The sequence below is a fragment of the Nerophis ophidion genome, linkage group LG19 (genome assembly GCF_033978795.1).
Source record: "Nerophis ophidion isolate RoL-2023_Sa linkage group LG19, RoL_Noph_v1.0, whole genome shotgun sequence".
Lineage (NCBI taxonomy): Eukaryota > Metazoa > Chordata > Actinopteri > Syngnathiformes > Syngnathidae > Nerophis > Nerophis ophidion.
The window spans coordinates 15525848-15546562 of NC_084629.1; the positions used below are offsets into that span (position 1 = coordinate 15525848).

The 20715-nt window shown below is 38.7% G+C and overlaps 3 protein-coding genes across 5 annotated transcripts in view; 1 reads left to right on the top strand and 2 right to left on the bottom strand.

Moving 5' to 3' along the window:
• The first annotated feature begins 4129 nt into the window (after positions 1 to 4129).
• On the top strand, positions 4130 to 11213 carry si:dkey-4e7.3 (uncharacterized protein LOC402865 homolog). Of its 2 annotated transcripts, none has more exons than XM_061879299.1 (7): positions 4130 to 4262; positions 5679 to 5767; positions 5864 to 6051; positions 8531 to 8710; positions 8864 to 8975; positions 9602 to 9738; positions 10693 to 11213. In XM_061879299.1, exons 3-7 carry the CDS (start codon positions 5872 to 5874, stop codon positions 11038 to 11040), a joined length of 957 nt encoding a protein of 318 aa, XP_061735283.1. In that variant the 5' UTR covers positions 4130 to 4262; positions 5679 to 5767; positions 5864 to 5871; the 3' UTR covers positions 11041 to 11213. The 2 variants fall into 2 exon arrangements, with proteins under 2 accessions (XP_061735283.1, XP_061735282.1); XM_061879298.1 differs by having other exon boundaries at positions 4174 to 4262; positions 5706 to 5767.
• A 517-nt stretch (positions 11214 to 11730) lies between these two features.
• Positions 11731 to 14168, bottom strand: LOC133538048 (cytochrome c oxidase assembly factor 5). 2 transcript variants are annotated; one of them, XM_061879300.1, is made up of 4 exons: positions 13904 to 14168; positions 13740 to 13823; positions 13610 to 13668; positions 11731 to 11954 (listed from the first exon to the last, which is right to left on the bottom strand). In XM_061879300.1, the coding sequence occupies exons 1-4, from the start codon at positions 14003 to 14005 to the stop codon at positions 11876 to 11878; spliced, it is 324 nt and encodes a 107-aa protein (XP_061735284.1). In that variant the 5' UTR covers positions 14006 to 14168; the 3' UTR covers positions 11731 to 11875. The 2 variants fall into 2 exon arrangements, with proteins under 2 accessions (XP_061735284.1, XP_061735285.1); XM_061879301.1 differs by lacking the exon at positions 13610 to 13668 and having other exon boundaries at positions 13904 to 14159.
• A 3362-nt stretch (positions 14169 to 17530) lies between these two features.
• The window catches only part of mgat4a (alpha-1,3-mannosyl-glycoprotein 4-beta-N-acetylglucosaminyltransferase A), a 68617-nt gene continuing 65432 nt past the window's right edge, over positions 17531 to 20715 (bottom strand). The window contains exon 16 of the mRNA XM_061879302.1: positions 17531 to 20702. Within this exon, the coding sequence (XP_061735286.1) occupies positions 20676 to 20702 (27 nt within the window). The 3' untranslated portion in view covers positions 17531 to 20675. The remainder of the gene's footprint in view (positions 20703 to 20715) is intronic.

Here is a 20715-nt window from a genome sequence, read left to right on the forward strand (position 1 = left end):
GATGACAGAGCTGCTCACCCTATCTCTAAGAGAGAGCCCCTCCACCTGGCGGAGGAAACTCATTTCGGTCGCTTGTACCCGTGATCCTGTCCTTTCGGTCATAACTCAAAGCTCATGACCATAGGTGAGGATGGGAACGTATATCGACCGGTAAATTGAGAGCTTTGCCTTCCGGCTCAGCTACTTCTTCACCACGACGATTGAACATTGATTCAACATTATTTTATCAAGGAAAAATTTTAATGTGCCTTAAACATGAGTTGAATGTGTTCCAACATGATTAAATTTAAAACACTGTTTAAAAAAGAAGTACTGAAGAAGTACGAGGAGGAAAGAGTTTGATTGATTGATTGAAACTTGTATTAGTAGATTGCACAGTTCAGTACATATTCCGTACAATTGACCACTAAATGGTAACACCTGAATACGTTTTTTAACTTGTTTAAGTCGGGGTCCACGTTAATCAATTCATGGTACAAACATACTATCAGCATAATACTGTCATCACACATGTTAATCATCATAGTATATACATTGAATTATTTACAATCCGGGGGGTGGGATGAGGAGCTTTGGTTGATATCAGTACTTCAGTCATCAACAATTGCATCAAAATAGAATTGGACATTGAAACAGTGTAGGTCTTACTTAGTAGGATATGTACAGCCAGCAGAGAACACAGTGAGTTCAGATAGCATAAGAACAAGTATATACATTAGAAATACATTTGATTATTCACATTAGGTTATTTATAATCCGGGGAGATGGGATGTGAATGGACGAGGGTATTAGTAAAGGGTTGAAGTTGCCTGGAGGTGTTGTTTTAGAGCGGTTTTGAAGGAGGATAGAGATACACTTACTTTTACACCTGTTGGGAGTGCATTCCACATTGATTGGCATAGAAAGAGAATGAGTTAAGACCTTTGTTAGATCGGAATATGGGTTTAACGTGGTTTGTGGAGCTCCCCCTGGTGTTGTGGTTATGGCGGTCATTTACGTTAAGGAAGTAGTTTGACATGTACTTCGGTATCAGGGAGGTGTAGCGGATTTTATAGACTAGGCTCAGTGCAAGTTGTTTTACTCTGTCCTCCACCCTGAGCCAGCCCACTTTGGAGAAGTGGGTTGGAGTGAGGTGTGATCTGGGATGGAGGTCTAAAAGTAACCGGACTAGCTTGTTCTGGGATGTTTGGAGTCTAGATTTGAGAGTTTTGAGGGTGCTGGGGTACCAGGAGGTGCAAGCGTAATCGAAAAAGGGTTGAATGAGATTTCTCGCTAGAATCTTTAAGGTGCTTTTGTTGACCAGAGAGGAGATTCTGTAGAGGAATCTCGTTCTTTGGTTGACCTTTTTGATTACCTTGGTTGCCATTTTATCACAGGAAAGATTGGACTCTAGAATGGAACCTAGGTAGGTGATCTCATCTTTCCTGGTGATAACAATGTCACCCACTTTTATAGTGAAGTCACTGACTTTCTTAAGGTTTATGTGGGACCCAAATAGAAAGTGATGACCTCAGCACAGAGCGATGGGAGAGAGGTGTATGGTCAGAGAGTGTTTGGGCCTGTGTGTGTGTGTTTTGTCTCGTCTTGTCTCAGCGATCCTGCTGTCTCCCTGTAATGTTTGTCTGATCTTGAATGGGATTGTGCTGAAAATTTTAATTTTCCAGAAGGAACTCTCCTGAAGGGATAAATAAAGTACTATCTAATCTAATCTAGTAACAGTGGTACTATCGTATTATTAGAGTACAAGAGTTTTTCTTGTTTTTGGTTGTATAGTATTGTTCTTGTGTTACATTGTTTATGTTAAATGTGGAATGAGTGAGAGGGGTTGGGATATTACAAGCAGAGGTGGGGAGAGTAGCCAGAAATTGTACTCAAGTAAGAGTACTGTTACTTTAGAGATTTATTACTCAAGTAAAAGTAAGGAGTAGTCACCCAAATATTTACTTGAGTAAAAGTAAAAAGTATGTTGTGAAAAAACTACTCAAGTACTGAGTAACTGATGAGTAACCTGTTCGTTTAATGATTCCAGCAACAAATAATGCACAAAAACATAAAAATAGCAATGAGCAAATTCAGAGCCAGGAATATCTCTTAAGCAACTAAAACAATATTATATATTAAATAATAATACATTAAAATAAAAATAAATTAAGGCAAATTGAGCCACAAGAACTTAACAGCACCATAGGCTCAGTAGGCATTCATTGATTGATTGATTGATTGAAACTTGTATTAGTAGATTGCAGTACAGTACATATTCCGTACAATTGACCACTAAATGGTAACACCCCAATAAGTTTTTCAACGTTTATCAATTACTTAATAAATGACCAAGTCGAGGTGATCTACCTCATGTATACATACACACATATCATATATATATATATATATATATATATATATATATATATATATATATACACATATATATATATATATACATATATATATACATATATATATATATACATATATATACACATATATATATATATATATATATATATATATATATATATATATATATATATATATATATACATATACATATATATATATACATATATATAAATATACATATATATATATATACATATATATAAATATACATATATATATATATACATATATATGTATATACATATATATATATACACATATATATATATACATACATATACATATATATATATATATACACATATATATACATATATATATACATATATGTATATATACCATACAGTATATAATTTATATTTATTTATTTTGCAGTTTTTGTTCACATGTTAAAGGTGTTTTAATGAATATACATGCATGTTTAACATATAGATTCCTATCTTTAAGGAAGACAAAAATATAAGTTGGTGTATTACTTGATTCTGATGACTTGCATTGATTGGAATCAGACAGTATAGTGCTGATAACGTCCCGGTTTTCAAAATGGAGGAGAAAAAAAGTTCCTCTTTCCTGTCTAATACCACATGAAAGTCGTTGGTTTTTGGCATCTTATTTGTCCAGCTTCCATATTCGTTTTTATACACTTTACAAGAAATACATTGTCGGGAAACTCCGTAGCTTGCTAGTTTGTTTGCTCTGGCTTTCGGAGACTCTTATTTTGTTAGCGCAGGCGCGACGGATCGGCACTTTTATTGTGAAGACAGGAACTGGGGGATCAGTCTTTAGGCTTTTGACGAGAAGTACGGTTGAAATAAAAAGTGTCTTTTTTCCTTTACACTTTTGATTGATTGGTTGAAACTTTTATTAGTAGATTGCACAGTACAGTACATATTCCGTACAGTTGACCACTAAATGGTAACACCCCAATAAGTTTTTCCACATGTCGGGTTTTACGTGTGATGGTCACGTGACCAGCTGGCTCTGTTTGATTGGTCCAACGTCACCAGTGACTGCATGTGATTGGTGATACGCAAGCATGTGTAGTTCCTACTTTGAATGCGTGTCTGACAAAATCAAAACAAACAAAGCGTGCATTAAGAGATCGAAAAAAAAAAGTAGCGAGTAGCGACCTGATTGCAGATAAATGGAGCGGAGTAAAAGTAGCGTTCCTTTTCTATAAATATACTCAAGTAAAAGTAAAAGTATGTTGCATAAAAACTACTCTTAGAAGTACAATTTATCCCAAAAGTTACTCAAGTAGATGTAACGGAGTAAATGTAGCGCGTTACTACCCACCTCTGATTACAAGCATCTGTTTCATCCAACCCCTTTTCAAGCCTTGCATGATTATCTCTGCCAAAATGTAAAAAAGAAAAAAAAAGTGTTTTTTGTACTGTGCAGGTTTGAAATAAATATTTCAATCAATCAATGTGTATCTACAATATGTGTATCTCAGTATTTGAAATGTTTTAATGTATAAAATAAATATAGTGTAGTTTGTAAAAACACTGTCGGTTACGGTTCTTACGGTCGCACTCGGAAGTGACGACATTATGTCTTACATAGCTCGTTTATATCGGTAAGAGATGCACTTTAGGACAAATACAAGGCATTGTTTACTTCGCGTTAAATGTAAGACAACACGTACTTATATTAACTATATACTCCTGTTTGATTTGTTTTAACGTTTTTTTTTTTACATTTTATACGATTATGTGGAAAAACAATGGCACACATTTACGACGCTATCCAACGACCGAGTGAGACCTCATTCTTTGCCTCGACTTTCAAGTTCTATCTTTGTGCCGCATGGCGCTGTGTGCGCGATATGTTGTTGCGGTTGCAGCCGCTTTCAGCAGGAGGTAATCCACATTTCACTAGTTGATTATAATATAAACAGACTTTTTCATCTGAATTATGCATGTTGTTAATATAGTACCGAACCATAGGAGGTGTGCGTTTAGAATATATTGTGTAAATAAACACAGGCAACTTACAGGTTTGGACAATAAAATGACATAATGCGGTTTATCATGTATAATTCTCATGTAATTATTACTCACAAATATATATCTATATCAGTGGTTCTTAACCTTGTTGGAGGTACCGAACCCCACCAGTTTTATATGCGCATTCACCGAACCCTTCGTTATATATAGTCAAAAATACATGTGTTTATTTATTTCTAATTCAACACAAAGTCATATATTTTTGGTTACACTTTAGTATGGAGAACATATTCTAAGTAACAAAGACTTAAGAGTTATTTGGACACTAGGGGAACATATTCTGATTGATATTCTGAGTAACAAAGACTTAATTTAGAGTTATTTGGACACTAGGGGAACATATTCTAAGTAATAAAGACTTAGTTTAGAGTTATTTGGTTAGAGTTAAGGTCAGGGTTAGGGTTATAATAAGGCCATGTTAAATAAAGCATTAGTAAGTACTTAATGACTAGTTAAGAACCATCCATCCATTTTCTACCGCTTATTCCCTTTTTGGGGTCGCTGGCGCCTATCTCAGCTACCTTCAGGCGGAAGGCGGTGTACACCCTGGACAAGTCGCCACCGCATCGCAGGGCCAACACAAATAGACTTAGTGTTGCCAATCAACCTATCCCCAGGTGCATGTCTTTGGAGGTGGAAGGAAGCCGGAGTACCCGGAGGGAACCCACGCGTTCACGGGGAGAACATGCAATCGCCACACAAAAAGATCCCGAGCCTGGGATTGAACCCAGGACTGCAGGACCTTCGTATTGTGAGGCACACGCACTAACCCATCTTCCACCGTGAAGCCCGTAGTTAGTTAAGAACCAATATGTTACTAATTTGCATGTTAATAAGCAACTAATTGATGGTGAATATGTCCTCCATACTAAAGTGTTACCATGTTTTATTTACTGGTGCACAAAATGAACCGTTCATGAACATCACCTTGTTCAAACAACAAAACCAACACAGTGCATAAACTTTCAACTCATTACACGCCTGCCAATCAGTCAGCTGTTGCCGTATCCGTAATACGCCCATAGGGAGAAGTTTGTATTTACACGACGAGACGGGTGTGTTTTGACCTCCGCCGAACCCCTGAGGCCGACTCAACGAACCCCTAGGGTTCGATCGAACCCAGGTTAAGAACCACTGATCTATATGTTTGGCCTTGGAAAAAGCACGCTTTTGGTGTGTTTCTTGGAATGTTCATTGGTGAGGTCAGGGGTCAACACCATTGGAGCTCAGTTCTGCTTTAACCCAAAGGTGATTTAAGTTCCTTTACAGGAAACATATTTTTATGGCTGTCTAAAGGTTAGGACCAGCTGATTTCTATCCAGTCGTCACACAGTTGAGTTTATTCTCACACCAAACAGGTAGGTGGTGTTCCGCTTTGGTGAACCCAGAACCATGAAAGCGTGGTCACAAGTTATTTATTATCTTGGTAAATCAGCAATTATTTGCTCTTCCAGGGTCCAGCATGAGGAAGAAGCTGCTGGTGGACGTAGACTGCGGCGTGGATGACGCCCAGGCTATCATGTTGGCCTTGGCCGCCCCCAACGTAGACCTTCTGGGGGTGACCTGCGTGCATGGCAACACCACGGTGGAGAACGTGTGCAGGAACACGCTGCGTGTCCTGCAAGCTTGTGAAAGACTTGATGTGAGTAGGCTTGTTTTTGTTTTTTTATAGCAGGCTGTCACACAATGAGCTGCAATGTATTGCTGTCATGTGACTTTTAGGGACCGTCTGAAAATGAGTTGCTTGTCTAACAAGCTCATTTCAGTTAATGCTGGGCCACCATTTTTCTAGGTGGTAAACATCAGACAAAATAATAGCTTATTGCTAAAATACTAAATATGATTCGTAAGTTATGAATTGTTCCCATATTATCTCAATATGTGAGAACACATGCTCAAAAAACTACTACCTATACTTTTTCAACAAATACAACTTGATAATTTTACTGTGAGCAATGTCCTGCTGCTCCCGCATTATTAAGTCTCGTCTTGTCAAAGTTATTGTAGATTATAAATCATGACTCTCATATGGATATTAGGAGGGTTTTGCCTTGAATCTAGAAGCTTTTCATCTGTGACATTCAATGTAAACCCGAAGATGGAGTCAAACACACAACCGAAGATGGTGTCTATGAGAATTTCTTGTTAACTCTTCAAGGCCATCATGATTAATTCTTCATGTAAACAGGAAAATATGGATATCCTATAAGTCGTTATAAAAGGAAGCGCAAACATTGTACAGTAAGCTATAATTTTATCATGTTTGTAGTTTGTCTTGTTTAGCGCTTATAAATACTACTGCATGATGCTGTAGTGTTTGACTAAAGCTGGATTTGTTTAGCAGAGCTTCTAAAACTTGTAGCTTAGCCTACTTATATTCAGGATCAACAATATAGGGTTCTAATTGATCATAATTTGCCCAAAGTAATCGTTGTTGGCTCTCACAAAGTCTGCACAATTTGCATTGTTTTTGGTGGGTAAAGGATCTGCAGTTCCTACCTCGACGTCACACGATGATGTGTCTGGCTTCCTCATTATCTTCCAAAATGGCTCGGGAATCTCAGTGAGATTGATACTATTTTGATCATATCTATTTACTCACAAACTTTGGAAGTCTTTAGGTATCATAAATCAGATTTTTACTGTAGATCAGGGGTCTCAAACACGCAGCCGGAGGGCCAATTGCGGCCCCCACCTTAATATGAAAGTTTAATGTTAGTGCGTCCCGTGAGTTTTATATGAATGGCGCTTGACCGCGTTGTGTTATTTGTGTCAAAAATGGCTCTTTCAATGTTCTGGGTTGTCTACCCCTGCGTTAGTGGAAAAGCGGCAAGTGAGTGGAAGCGACAAAGACGTTGCCATGGAGACTAGGGTTTTCTTATGTGCCTGGCTGCAGTCACGCCGCGACACCTGTACGTCAGTAATAACAATCCCCGATAACCTGGACCAACTCAGACCGTTTTTGGTATTTTTTTATTGTTTGATTTGCATTGCCTCACACGATGAACACTACATATATTTCTGTATGATGCCGGATAACACTCCGTTCGGGAACCTTTCTAACACTCCGGGAGCCGTCACTTTTTTGCGCTTGCTATACCGGTACTTTCCCGGATATTGTCCGCCAATCGCCGTGTTGCTGTAGGGAGGAAAAGCGGAACGACACACATTGCTGCGGAAATAACATTATTCTCTGTGCGTCGACTAAATACAAATATATTCCAAAACCCCAAACATGTCTTTTTCAAAGCTTGCAGTGAAGAGAAAGGTTTGTGATGAGCAAAGACAATTCCAGGAAAAGTGGGAGATGCAATATTTCTTTGTTGAGCACAGGGGCACCCCGACATGTCTTATTTGCACAGAGAAAGTTGCGGTGCACAAGGGATACAATTTGAAACGTCATTACACAACTAGACATGCTGAGGAGTATGCAACATTTTTTTAAAGAAATATTTTATTGCGGCCCGGGCTCACCCAGACTCTGCATCCAGTGGCCCCCAGGTAAATTGAGTTTGAGACCCTTGCTGTAGATGATAGCTTCAATATAGAGAAAACTTGTTTTTCCACTATACTGGTACTTTAAATGCCTTAAAAATAAATGACTATAATTACAAAATATGACATTTTGTCTGATTGATTTTTGTAAAACATACATACATATATATATATATATATATATATATATATATATATATATATATATATATATATATATATATATATATATATATATATATATATATATATATATATATATATATAACTACAATCAGCTGATTTTCCCACATGTTATGATAACTTTAAAACTGGGATGTCAGAACCTTTTTCACTGTGGGCCCCAATACCGAAAGGATGAAAGAGGTTGGGGCCACTTTGATTTTTGAATTTAGTTTTAAAATGACTAAGATATTATTGATTTACATACAAAAATTTGCTTTGTTTTGTCAGTAGCAAAGTGTCTGATTATTGGTGTTAATAGTGTCAACGTTTAAAAATGTAAAAACAAAAGTTACTTCTACAGTGTTCCACGGGCCAATAAAAAAAAAACAAGCTGTGGAAACCCCTGCTTTAAATCTTTTTTCCTCACGATAATGTCCTAAATGCTTCATTTCCTGTGCTAGATTCCAGTGTTTAAAGGTGCAGCTAAGCCCCTCCTTGGCAACACAATAGACGCGGGACACTTCCATGGCCAGGACGGGCTGGGAGATGCCCCCGACCCAAACGCTCCAGGTCTGGACCTGGTGCAAGAGGAATGTGCCGTTTCAGCTCTGATCAGGATTGTCAAAGAGAACCCAGGAGAGGTGAGGAGACCCCGTCATAAACTGTTATCGTGGAGAACTACAATGTATCCCTCTGGGAATCTTTGAAATTGTTTATGGTGTTGTATAATAAATGTCGAGTCAGGTTCCATCAATAAGGTTAGAAACGGTTGCTTGATGACATGACCCTCTTAGGTATCTCTGGTTGCCACGGCGCCCCTCACCAACCTGGCTCTGGCTGTGAGAATGGACCCGTCTTTACCTGGCAAGCTGCGAGGGCTCTACATCATGGGAGGCAACACGGAATGTTAGTGCAGTGCAACCCGCTTATGTTGATAACCTGTCTACAGTAGTTAAGGTTGTATTTTTGTCTCACTCCTGCGGGAATTCTGCATGTGACTTAAGCATTAAGGAGTGAGAGTTGATTCATTTATCCAGGACTTGCTAAAGAGTGCTTCAGCAACCACTATGTAAAGTTAAGTTAAAGTTCCAATGATTATCACACACACACTAGGTGTGGTGAAATGTGTCCTTTGCATTTGACCCATCCCATTGATCACCCCCTGGGAAGTGAGGGGAGCAGTGGGCAGCAGTGGTGCCGCGCCCGGGAATCATTTATGGTGGTTTAACCCCCAATTCCAACCCTTGATGCTGACTGCCAAGCAGGGAGGCAATGAGTCCCATTTTTTTATAGTCTTTGGTATGACTCAGCCAGGGTTTGAACTCCCAACCTACTGATCTCAGGGCGGACACTAACCACTACCAGTAGCATCTGTGAGCAGATGATACTGTACCATCTCTTTCTTTTTCGGACTTATCGGGTCGGCAGCGTATTCTTCACTCAAGCTTTAAGTGAGGGATGAGGCAAAAACAAACCCTGACCTACTGTATGTCGACCGACTCATGTTGATGGTTTTTGATTGGATTGTGCAGCTCGAGGGAACACCACCGTGTGCGGCGAGTTCAACTTTGCAGCGGATCCAGAGGCGGCGCACATCGTACTGAATGACTACCAGTGTGCAACCTACTTGGCATGCTGGGAGTTTACTTGCTACTGCAAGCTCTCTTGGGTGAGCCGCCTTCTTTTATACTACATTTCAAAGACACATGATAAAACAATATGAGCTAGAGCTGCTTATTCCAATGAGACCCAATGAAAATTATACCTATTCAAAATATAATAATCCTAACATTTGATTGACACTTGTCAGAGAAGGATTCAAATTCAGCATCATTCTGAGATCTGTTTCTAATTTTTGCGCAATCAGGGATGGCAGTTTGTGCGCTTGGTCCAGATCGTTTTGACCATTAAACATATTTTGCCACCCTTATGTTGCTAATGTATTCATTTCAAAGGCACACATAAGAAAAAAAAAAGATGCATAATCATACAACACAAATAGTAAGTAGATGGTACCATATTCGGCATTTATTTACTCAACTGCAAAGGACCACCCAATCTGTTTTGTTACAGGGCAGCAATCAAATCTATTTTTCACAATACAGATTTTATGTATATAAAAATATTTGGATTTTGTACTATTCTCTCTCCCTCTCCCTTCAATACACTTTATATTATTCTATGTATTACTATGTATCAAATATTTGGATTTTGTACTATTCTCCCTCTCCCTCCAATACACTTTATATTATTCTATGTATTACTATGTATAAAATACTTCTCTCTCTTTGTAATACTATGTATCAAATACTTCTCTCTCTGTCTCTGTATTACTATGTATCAAATACCCCTCTCTCTCTCTCTCTCGCTCTCTCTCCCTCTAATACACTTTATATTATTCTATGTATTGCTACGTATCATACTGCAATAGTTTACTGGCGTCAGAAAAATAACTAAGGTTTGAACAATGGTGTTACTTTGCATATAAAATACAGACTCAATTTATTATTTGGATAAATTAATGTATTTATTGGAAGTGTTTTTTTCAAATGGCAGTAAACTAATGCACTGTCTACTCGGGGGAACTACATTAATAATTAACGCTTTGCATGCTTCCACATAGGAGTTCTGTGACGCATGGTTAGCGCAAGACACGCGCAAAGCTCACTTCATGGCGCAGATCTTCCGCCACAGCATCGAGGCGTCACAGAGTGAGCGCTCCCAAAAGGAGTTTGTGGCCGGCACGGGCTTCGTCTCCTGCGACTCGTACGCGATGGCCGCCGCCGTGGACGACAAGTTTGTCACAGAGAACGACTGCTACCCAGTTAGCGTTGAGCTGACAGGCACGCACACAAGAGGCATGATGGTGGTGGATACCTTAGGCTTGTTAAAGAAGACTCACAAGGCTGTCATCATGAAGAAAGTGGATATGGAGAAGTTTGAGGCGATGATGATGGCGGCGTTGAAATAGTTCTTAATGTTATGATTGAGTTCACCTACATCCTTTCTTACGTCACCCTTAATCCATACCTTTAGAAAATGTTATTATCAATTACAATGAAAATACCTCAACTTTATTATCAGTGTGAGTTGAAAAAAGTAATGTTTGTTTTCCTTTTCAATACTTGCATTTCAATTTTTTTTTTTAAATCTGTCAATTTGTAAAATTTACGGTTTATTGTGGCACATTTTCTTCCTAAAGGAAGTACTGAAAAGAAAACACTGGAATAAAATCAAGAAGTATAAGAAAACATGGTTCTAATCTTAAGAATATGAAAGTTTTTTTTGTTCTAGAAAAACGTAAATTCAACAATAGTTGTAAAAAAATGTTTTTTAACAATACTTAGCAGTGATTAATACTATCATTTTATATTTTCTCTTCCAATATGTAGTTTAACTTTTTTTTGCAATATTATGCCAATTACTTTTTTGATTACTGTCAGTTATTTTCTGGGGGATGAAAATCCAATAACTTTTTAATGCCCCCTCCACAAAAAAAAAATGTTTCTACGACTTAATTTTTGTATAATTATGACTTATTTCCCTTAATATTATGACTTCTGTCATGACTACTTTGTTCTCTATTGTAGTTTCTTTTTCAATTGGCCCCTCATGCAGATCATTCCTCCCAATAATATTGAGGATGTAAGGCCACCAAGCATAAATAGATACCTTTTTATTTGCTGCTCATTTTATAATACAGTTTTTTAGTGCTAGTAAACATTTGGCAGTCCTTCTTTGCTACCTGATGCCTTGACGTGTATGTGTCATTCAAGATGAAGGTGAATCCAACAAGGTACAGTTAGTCATCCAGTCTTTATCACGTGGCGCCATTTTGGGTCTTTAATATCCTTTTCTTCCTCTGAATCTTGACCTTGTGTCCAGCTGTATAAAGATTATAAGTAATGTGAATCAGCAAATTATGAGAATGTGTGTGTTGTTGAAGATAAAGAGTAGGAGCACTTCGTTATATATTCCATGCATCATGATTCACTCACTAGTATATGGAGCGCCTAAAGGGACATGGATGTTTTGCGAGATCTCGCCATACCTTTTTGCGAGATCTCGCCATACCTTTTTGCGAGATCTCGCAATAACTTTTTGCGAGATCTCGCCATCCCTTTTTGCGAGATCTCGCAATAACTTTTTGCGAGATCTCGCCATCCCTTTTTGCGAGATCTCGCCATCCCTTTTTGCGAGATCTCGCAATTCCTTTTTGCGAGATCTCGCAATACCCTTTTGCGAGATCTCGCAGTACCTTTTTCCAAGATCTCGCAGTACCTTTTTGCAAGATCTCGCAATACCTTTTTGCGAGATCTCGCAATAATTTCTGCGTGATCTCGCAATACTTTCTGCGAGATCTCGCAATTTTTTCTGCGTGATCTCGCAATTCTTTCTGTGAGATCTCGCAAAAGGTTTTTTTTCCGATGTCAGTGAACCGGAAGTAAAAGACACAGCGATGGTGAACCGGAAGTGAAACAGACACAGCGATGGAGGAGCGGGAGCCTACCCTCTGTTGTGGGACCATAATACGATTTCATGTCTTTACATATTAGTCCAATATTAAAATATAAATTAATAAACTTCTCCCACGGATGATGGGTGGGCTACTCCATCGCTTTGTCGGTTTCACATCCGGTTCACCATCGCTGTATCTGTTTTACTTCCGGTTCACTGACATAGGAAAAAAGCGAGATCTGGCAAAAAGTATTGCGAGGTCTTGCAAAACATTTTTCCCTACATGTCCCTTTAAGGCAGGTGTCGGCAACCCGCGACTCTGTGGCCACTCACATGGCTCAGCTGCATAATCGCCACCCCCCCCCGATTGTTTCGGGGGGTTTCCGGATTTTGGTGCCTCTCCCGGACATCACCCGGGGTTAACATTCTCCGATTTTCACTCGGACTACAATATTGAGGGCGTGCCGAGATGGCTTTACTTTTAACGTCCTCTGCAACATGTCATCGCCCGCCTTTACACCATGCTATCTGCATGCCGGCCGGACGCATACATCTCTCTGCTTCTATCGCCACACGTACGAGATTGCAAGAGATATAGTCAACAGCCATACAGTTTACACTGAAGGTTGTGGTATAAACAACTATAACACTCTTACTAATATGCGCCACACTGTGAACCCACACCAAACAATAATGACAAACACATTTCGGGAGAACATTCTCACAGTAACACAACATAATTACCCAGAATCCCATGCATTCATGACTATTCTAGGCTTTATTATACACCCCCGCTCTCCCAACCCCGCCCACCTCAACCGACGCACGGGGTTTGGTGCTTTATATCACAACCTTCAGTGTAACCTGTATGGCTGTTGACTACATGCCTTGCAGTCATGTACGTGTATCAGCGGAAGCCACGTACAACATGTTACTGGGCTGGCAAGCTGTTTGTACATGTTGTAGAAGGAGTCAAAGACAATGGCTTCCTAGCACGCCCTTATTGTTGTTATCTGGGTGACCATCAGCAGATGCAAGCGAGAATGATTGCGGCTCCCATTGTCTTCTTTATTTTAGGATACGGGTCAAAATGGCTCTTTGAGAGGTAAATGTTGCCGACCACTGCTTTAGGGGCTCCGTACTAGAAGGAAAAGTCAATTTACAAAAACGTTATTTCTCGCAAAGATGGGTCAATTCAAGCGTGTAACTTACCATGGATCTTTTGCACTCAAAGAACGTCGTCTGTAAGGCTTTGCAGTGGCCTTCTTTTAGACATTCACTGGGCATTTTCCCCTCCTGAGAATACAAATAATTACAAGACACGAAGCATTACTTGATAAAAGCGAGACAAGACCTCAAGACGAAGGAGAAGTTACCTTAATGACGCAGTCGTGTTCAAGGAGACATGCCTTAAAGTCCTCCTTGATACCTGCACAGGGCGTGTTGTCTTCCTCTTTATCTTCGTAATATTTTGGCATAGTGGCGACTATTGCCAACGCCAATATTACTTAATTAAAAAAAAACTTTTGCGTTGTAGGAACTAGAGATAGCGGTGATGTCGGGTATTTCTTTATTTGTTATAAGAGAGCTCGGGCGCCATTTTTAATATAGAGCCAGTTGCATGATGGGACCCCGGAAGACGTAGCAAAACAAATGCATCATGGGATGTTTGTAGTTTTATATTCTACTTCCGTATTTATTATCCCTGTACTGATTGATACTGTTAACGAGTTTCTAATTCACCAATGTTGACACTACAGCCACAATAGGCATATTTTTGAAGTTTTAATAGCTCTTCCCTCGTTAAAATGGAGCATATAAAGTTAGACACGGTATGTGTTTGTGTTGAATCTTATGTATGTCATTAATGTGCGAATGCTCCAAAGCAGGGGTGCCCATTACGTCGATCGCGATCGACTGGTCGATCTCGGAGGGTGTGTCAGTCGATCTCAAGCCAGGCATTAAAAAATAGACATAAAAATGAGCAATCATCAATCATACCAAGACTTCACTTTCGTCAGTTGTTTGACATTCTCGACACCGAGGATCTTGTGAGATGACGCTGGCTGCTGCGAGCTCATATTTAAGAAAAAAATTACTAACAGGGTGGACGCAGAGAAACACATTTTATTTCTAGAGACTCCGTACCTACTGTCAAAACTCTAAAGACCGACTGCACAGTTCCTGTCTTCATCATAAAAGACCTGCTTCATCCTGCCTGTGCTAACAAAATAAGAGTCTCAGAAAGCTAGCGTGGACAAGCTAGCAAGCTACGGAGTTTGATGCCAATGTATTTCTCCCCCGCCCTCAGCGACCGCTTTCTCACTTGCTTGCCCACCCGCACAGTCACTGACGTCACTCACCTGCTGCCAGACATTAAAGGGCCACACACATATGCTACTCTCATAACAAAGTGTTTAAAAACAAGTATGCAAGTTGGACAAATGAGATGCCAAATCCAACCACTTTCATGTGGTATTGGACAGAAAGGAGGACTTTTTTTTTTCCTCCATTTGAAAATGCGGACGTTATCAGCACCACTGTCTAATTCCAATCAATGCAAGTCATCAGAATCAAATACACTAACTTATATTCTTGTCTTCATGAAAGAAAGGAATCTATGTGTGTTAAACATGCTTGTATTATCATTAAACACCATTAACTTGTTAACAAAAATGTCTCTTTCATAAATAAATACATATAAATTATAAATAGGAATGAGGTAGATCTCCTCGACTTGGTCAATTGAAAAGTAGCTCGCCTGCAGAAAAAGTGTGAGCGCCCCTGCTCCAAAGCATTCAAACATATGGTTTTCTTCACCAAAATTCATCAATTTATTCAACTTCTTTCCAAGTTCTAAACCAAATTCCTTTTTTCCTGGAAATTCAAATTCTTCGACATTCAAACCATTCAAATATTCTTACATTCATACTACATTCTGTCAGCGTTTCAGTTCAACTTAAGCATTGGAGCATTCACACGCAATTCCTTCAGGAATTGCCTCTTCTATTTCAATATCATGTTCTTTCTAGTACATGTGTGAAGTACCCCCCCCACCCCCCGTCACCACCACACACAGACTTATGGTTTTTAAGTTTTACAAAAATAAATTTTCTGACTATAGTGAAGCTACCAAGCCCCTCCACCACCCCACCCCCACACACATTGTCCAAATCACCCCATACTTGTCCCATTCGTTTGTGCTGCACACATTTAGGTATACATATATGTTTTAAATTATAAACGTTTCAATATTCATAACTAGCACCCCCCCCCCCCCTTGTCAAAACCTCCATAAATCAGTCCCAATCGTCTGAGCAGCAAAACAATCATGTCTAAATATACTGTTTGAGTTAACGTGTAATGTTTTATGCTATTGTGTAATTAATGTGTTATTAATATACCTAGACCCCTCGCCTAAAAGAGTCCCATTCGTTTGTGCTGCAACAAATTTTGGTCTAACTATTATAGTTTTTCAGTTATTCACATATTATGACTAATAACCAGCTCCATTAAATGGCAACATGTAATTATAATAGTTGGCACCAACGACTGACTGGTTTGGGGAGGTTTTGAGGGCTAGTTATAAATCATCCATCCATCCATCTTTTTAAGCTTATCAGAGGTCAGGTCGCGGGGTCAGCAGCCTAAGCAGGGAACCCCAGACTTCCCTCTCCCCAGCCACTTCGTCCAGCTCTTCCCAACATGTCCTGGGTCTTCCCCGTGGCCTCCTACCGGTCGGACGTGCCCCAAACACCTCCCTAGGGAGGCGTTCGGGTGGCATCCTGACCAGATGTCCGAACCACCTCATCTGGTTCCTCTTGATGTGGAGGAGCAGCGTCTTTACTTTAAGCTCCTCCCGGATGGCAGAGCTTCTCACCCTATCTCTAAGGGAGAGCCCTGCCACCCGGCGAAGGAAACTCATTTCGGCCGCTTGTACCCGTGATCTTGTTCTTTCGGTCACAACCCAAAGCTCATGACCATAGGTGAGGATGGGAACGTAGATCCAGGCGAGGGTAATCTGGGTACTTTATTTATTTCCTTCATTCGTTAATAACTTAAAAACTATCAAACCTTTTATTCATTGCATGGAAAATACTGGAATTCCACGACATAGTGAATTTGTATACAAGTATACAGCGTGGCGCAGTGGAAGAGTGGCCGTGCGCAACCCGAGGGTCCCTGGTTCAAATCCCACCTAGTACCAACCTCGTCATGTCCGTTGTGTCCTGAGCAAGACACTTCACCCTTGCTCCTGATGGGTGCTGGTTGGCGCCTTGCATGGCAGCTCCCTCCATCAGTGTGTGAATGGGTAAATGTGGAAGTAGTGTCAAAGCGCTTTGAGTACCTTGAAGGTAGAAAAGCGCTATACAAGAACAACCCATTTATTTTATTTAATTATTCTCAACAAAAAGAGGAATATAATCTTAGGGAAAAAGAACCATGATAAACATTCTGAATTTATTTCATCCATCCATTCATTTTATCGCTAATCTTACTCATCTCACCATATGAAATATAATTTGCTTCATTAATTATTTATTTATTGTTATTACTTACGTATATTGTGAATAAATTGAGAACAGGAATTGAACATAAACTCAAATAAGCTCTGCTTTTTGAACATGCTGAATAGAGAAACTGGAAATTGTGATGTATCATGTTGTATGCATGCATGTTCCAAATAAAAACAAACTCAACTCAACTATAATAGTTAAGACTAAAACATTTCCAGTACAAATTAATGAGTCAAGAGATGTTATAAGTATGGTTAAAAACATGTTAATTATACGTCCAGAAAATAAAAAAACATAAAACGTTAATAACTTAAACACCATAACGACGCAAACAAGATTTTTGCAGCACAAACAATTGGGACAAGTTTGGGGAGATTTGGACAAAGGGTGAGCAACTTCACACAGGTCATACTACGATGTGTCGTTATCAAGAGGTGACGTGAATGGTGCTGCTGAACAAAACTTGACATGGCAATGACAGAGAGAAACTTTTTGGATCATTTATTTGAAACATGTCCATGAGAAAGGATGTGGGGGGGAAAAGGCAGCAAATGCAGGCAGTATGCATGTACAAGATGAAGGCACACAAACTGATAGGTGTATGGTTTTTCTCAAGCCTTTAAATGTTTTCTGTCTGCAGTCGACATTGATACACATTCACCTGGTGAAAGAGACAATCCGGCTAAGTGTCCCGCCTTGTATCAGAGTAAACACACCTGATCAAGATCAAGACACTTCTTGCATCAAGCATTTACGTGGTTTAATCAAGGAGCCTGCACTGGCAAGCCACACAACAAAAATACTAGTCAAGTACAGTATGTACACATGTGCATGTCAAACACCTTTATCCCTTCCATTCAAAAAAGGCACTTCATTACCCCCCATGAATAAAAGAAAGCCACCAAAAGTGAATAGATCTATCAAGAGAGGTGGAAGAGTGACAGTAAGATGCACATTGCTTTTTATATATTCATATTTACAAAACATGTTAATGAAGAAAAAAAGGTGCACTCCTAAAGCGATCAGTAGTCATGACATTCCATTCCAAAAGTAAATGAAACAAGATATGTGAGTGAGTGGACAAACAAAGCCTTTTAAGTGGATTAGCAGATGTGAACTGATGGTTTGAAGGAGTATTAAGGCCACATTTAAAAGAAACAGTCGTAATTTAGCTTTAATAAAGTTGTTAAATAGCAAAAGTATTAATATGAAAATAAAGATATACATCAATTAAGCCAAACATATTCAGATATGTTTTTACAAAATTAAATGTTACAAATCAAAGTGTTTTTTCCCCATAAATTACTAAAAAGACAGAAGAAAAAGTTAATTGTACGAGAGTGAAGAAGTGTTTTAACAATCCTATACGCCCAAACTACATATTTTTCTTGCAAAGTTTTCTTTCTTGAAAAGTGACAACTTATTTCTTAGGAGTATACTGTTGCAATATTTTAAATTCTGACATTATTCTAGTAAGATTGTATCTTTATTGGGAAAACTACATTGTCCTAAAAATAAAAAAAATTGTACAGTACATTTTTTTTTTTTTTTAAATTAGGACTTATTTACAGTATTTCCACTTAACCCTCATAACATTATGTTTTCCTTGTAGGATAAAAAAAAGTTGAAACTCCTTTCTTGGGAAAAAGTATATTGAATAAATAAATATACACACACACACACAAACGCGCGCACACACAAACACGCGCGCACACACACACACGCACGCACGCACGCACGCACACACACACACACACACACACACACACACACACACACACACACACACACACACGTTAGGTCAGGAAAAACATAAGCAATGTCATCCCTGCTCTTCAGGGAATTTCACCTGAAAAACGAAACAGGCTTGTGGGGATGAAATAGCCTCTGTGTTTTTTCCTGTACAATATATACACACATTATATACACATATACATATATATATATATATGTATATATATATATATATATATATATATATACATACACACATATATATATATATATATATATACACACACACACATACATACATATATATTCTTTTTGTTTTTCAGAAACCTATGATTTTTTTGAAGTAGTAACACTTTCTTTACACAACTATTTTTTCTCTTGAAAATTCCAACTTTATTCTAGCAAGATTATGACTTGTTTGTTGTAAAATAGAACTCTCATCCCCAAAAATATCTTTCTTTTTAAGTAATCTTGGACAACCAACTTTTCTGTTGTATTATGACTACTTTCATTGTTATTGCAACTTTATTTTGGTCATGAAAATTATGACTTATTTTTTAGTAATGTTACAACATTTTTTTTTTGAAAAATATAACCTTGTCCTCACAAAAACAATTATGTATTTTAAAAAAAACATCTTGGATTTTGGAAAAAAATACTTGTTTCCCACCCACTAGATTCTCAGATTTGTTCCATTTTTTAAAATGCAAGATTACTACATTATTGTACAAAAATGTGGACTTTTTCTCTGTGATCTCCATGATTCCTGAAGTAATTTTTTCTTTTCAGTGTGGTCCTTACACTCCTTGATACCATGTAAAGATGGTGATGTAACAATAAGCAGCGTGAAGCTAACAGTTTAAGATGTAATGCATCACGTTCACATTTGTAAACACATCTGAACACTGATTGAACTCTTTGCTATTTTCATAATAAAAATAATAATAAAATATCCAGCTGGTGAGGCCTTGGCAAGTGTGATTGAAGTAGATGAAACACAATAAGGGGACCTGATATAAGGCACATTTCTCCACACTTGACGCACAAATCTTTTAAATAAAAGTCTATTTGCCGCCCCTCCTATCATTCAGCGTTTTGTGGGTAGTAATAATGTAGTAAAAAGAAAAGAGGGCGACGTTGATGACAGCCCCAATAATCATGAAAATGCACAATAAAAACAAAATACTGCACTACTATAAACATCTCTTGCTAGATTAAAAATATATTTACTTCTTGTACAATTTAAAAAGATTTATTTTAAATAAATTAAAGTCACCTTCATAAGTCGTCACATCAATATATTCCTTCTCAAAATTGATTGTTGCTTTTTTTTCTATGCACAATGCTTTGTCAGACCGGTGCTGAGATATATCATTCTCTCAGGGGGGATAGCTGAGATTTCTTCGAAAGGTAATGGAGTAAGTGTCAGTTCAGGCTGGTGTCGATCTTGAAACTGCATCTTTTTACATTTAAAACCCAGGGGGAAACGGCTAGACTGAACATTCTCGGTGATGGCGGGTTCAGCTGGTGGCACTAGTGACAGTGCAATGCCCCAGCTTGCCCAAGGGTGGCAGCATTGAGTTGACCAAGGGCGGATTTTGGCAGCATGAAGAGTGGCCAGCTGACTGGTGTCATGATTTGTCCTCATTAAATCCAAGATGATTGTTTTCCAAAGCTGCTAGTTGGGTGATTTAGTCGCACTGCCCAAGTTTTCTTGCCTTTGTAGACAGTAGTATTCACATTCTCACTACAGGAGGTAAGACGGACGCAGAAAGCAAAGAGTGACCAACGAGAAACAAAAAGTATGGATGTTCTTCAAACCAGCAGCTCTGAGGGGGTTTCTTCATTGCTGCCTGAGACTCTAACGTGAGCAGTCTCTCCGAGGTTTTGGTTCAAGTCAGCCTGCTATCCGCTTTATATGAATCTGGAGAAAAGGA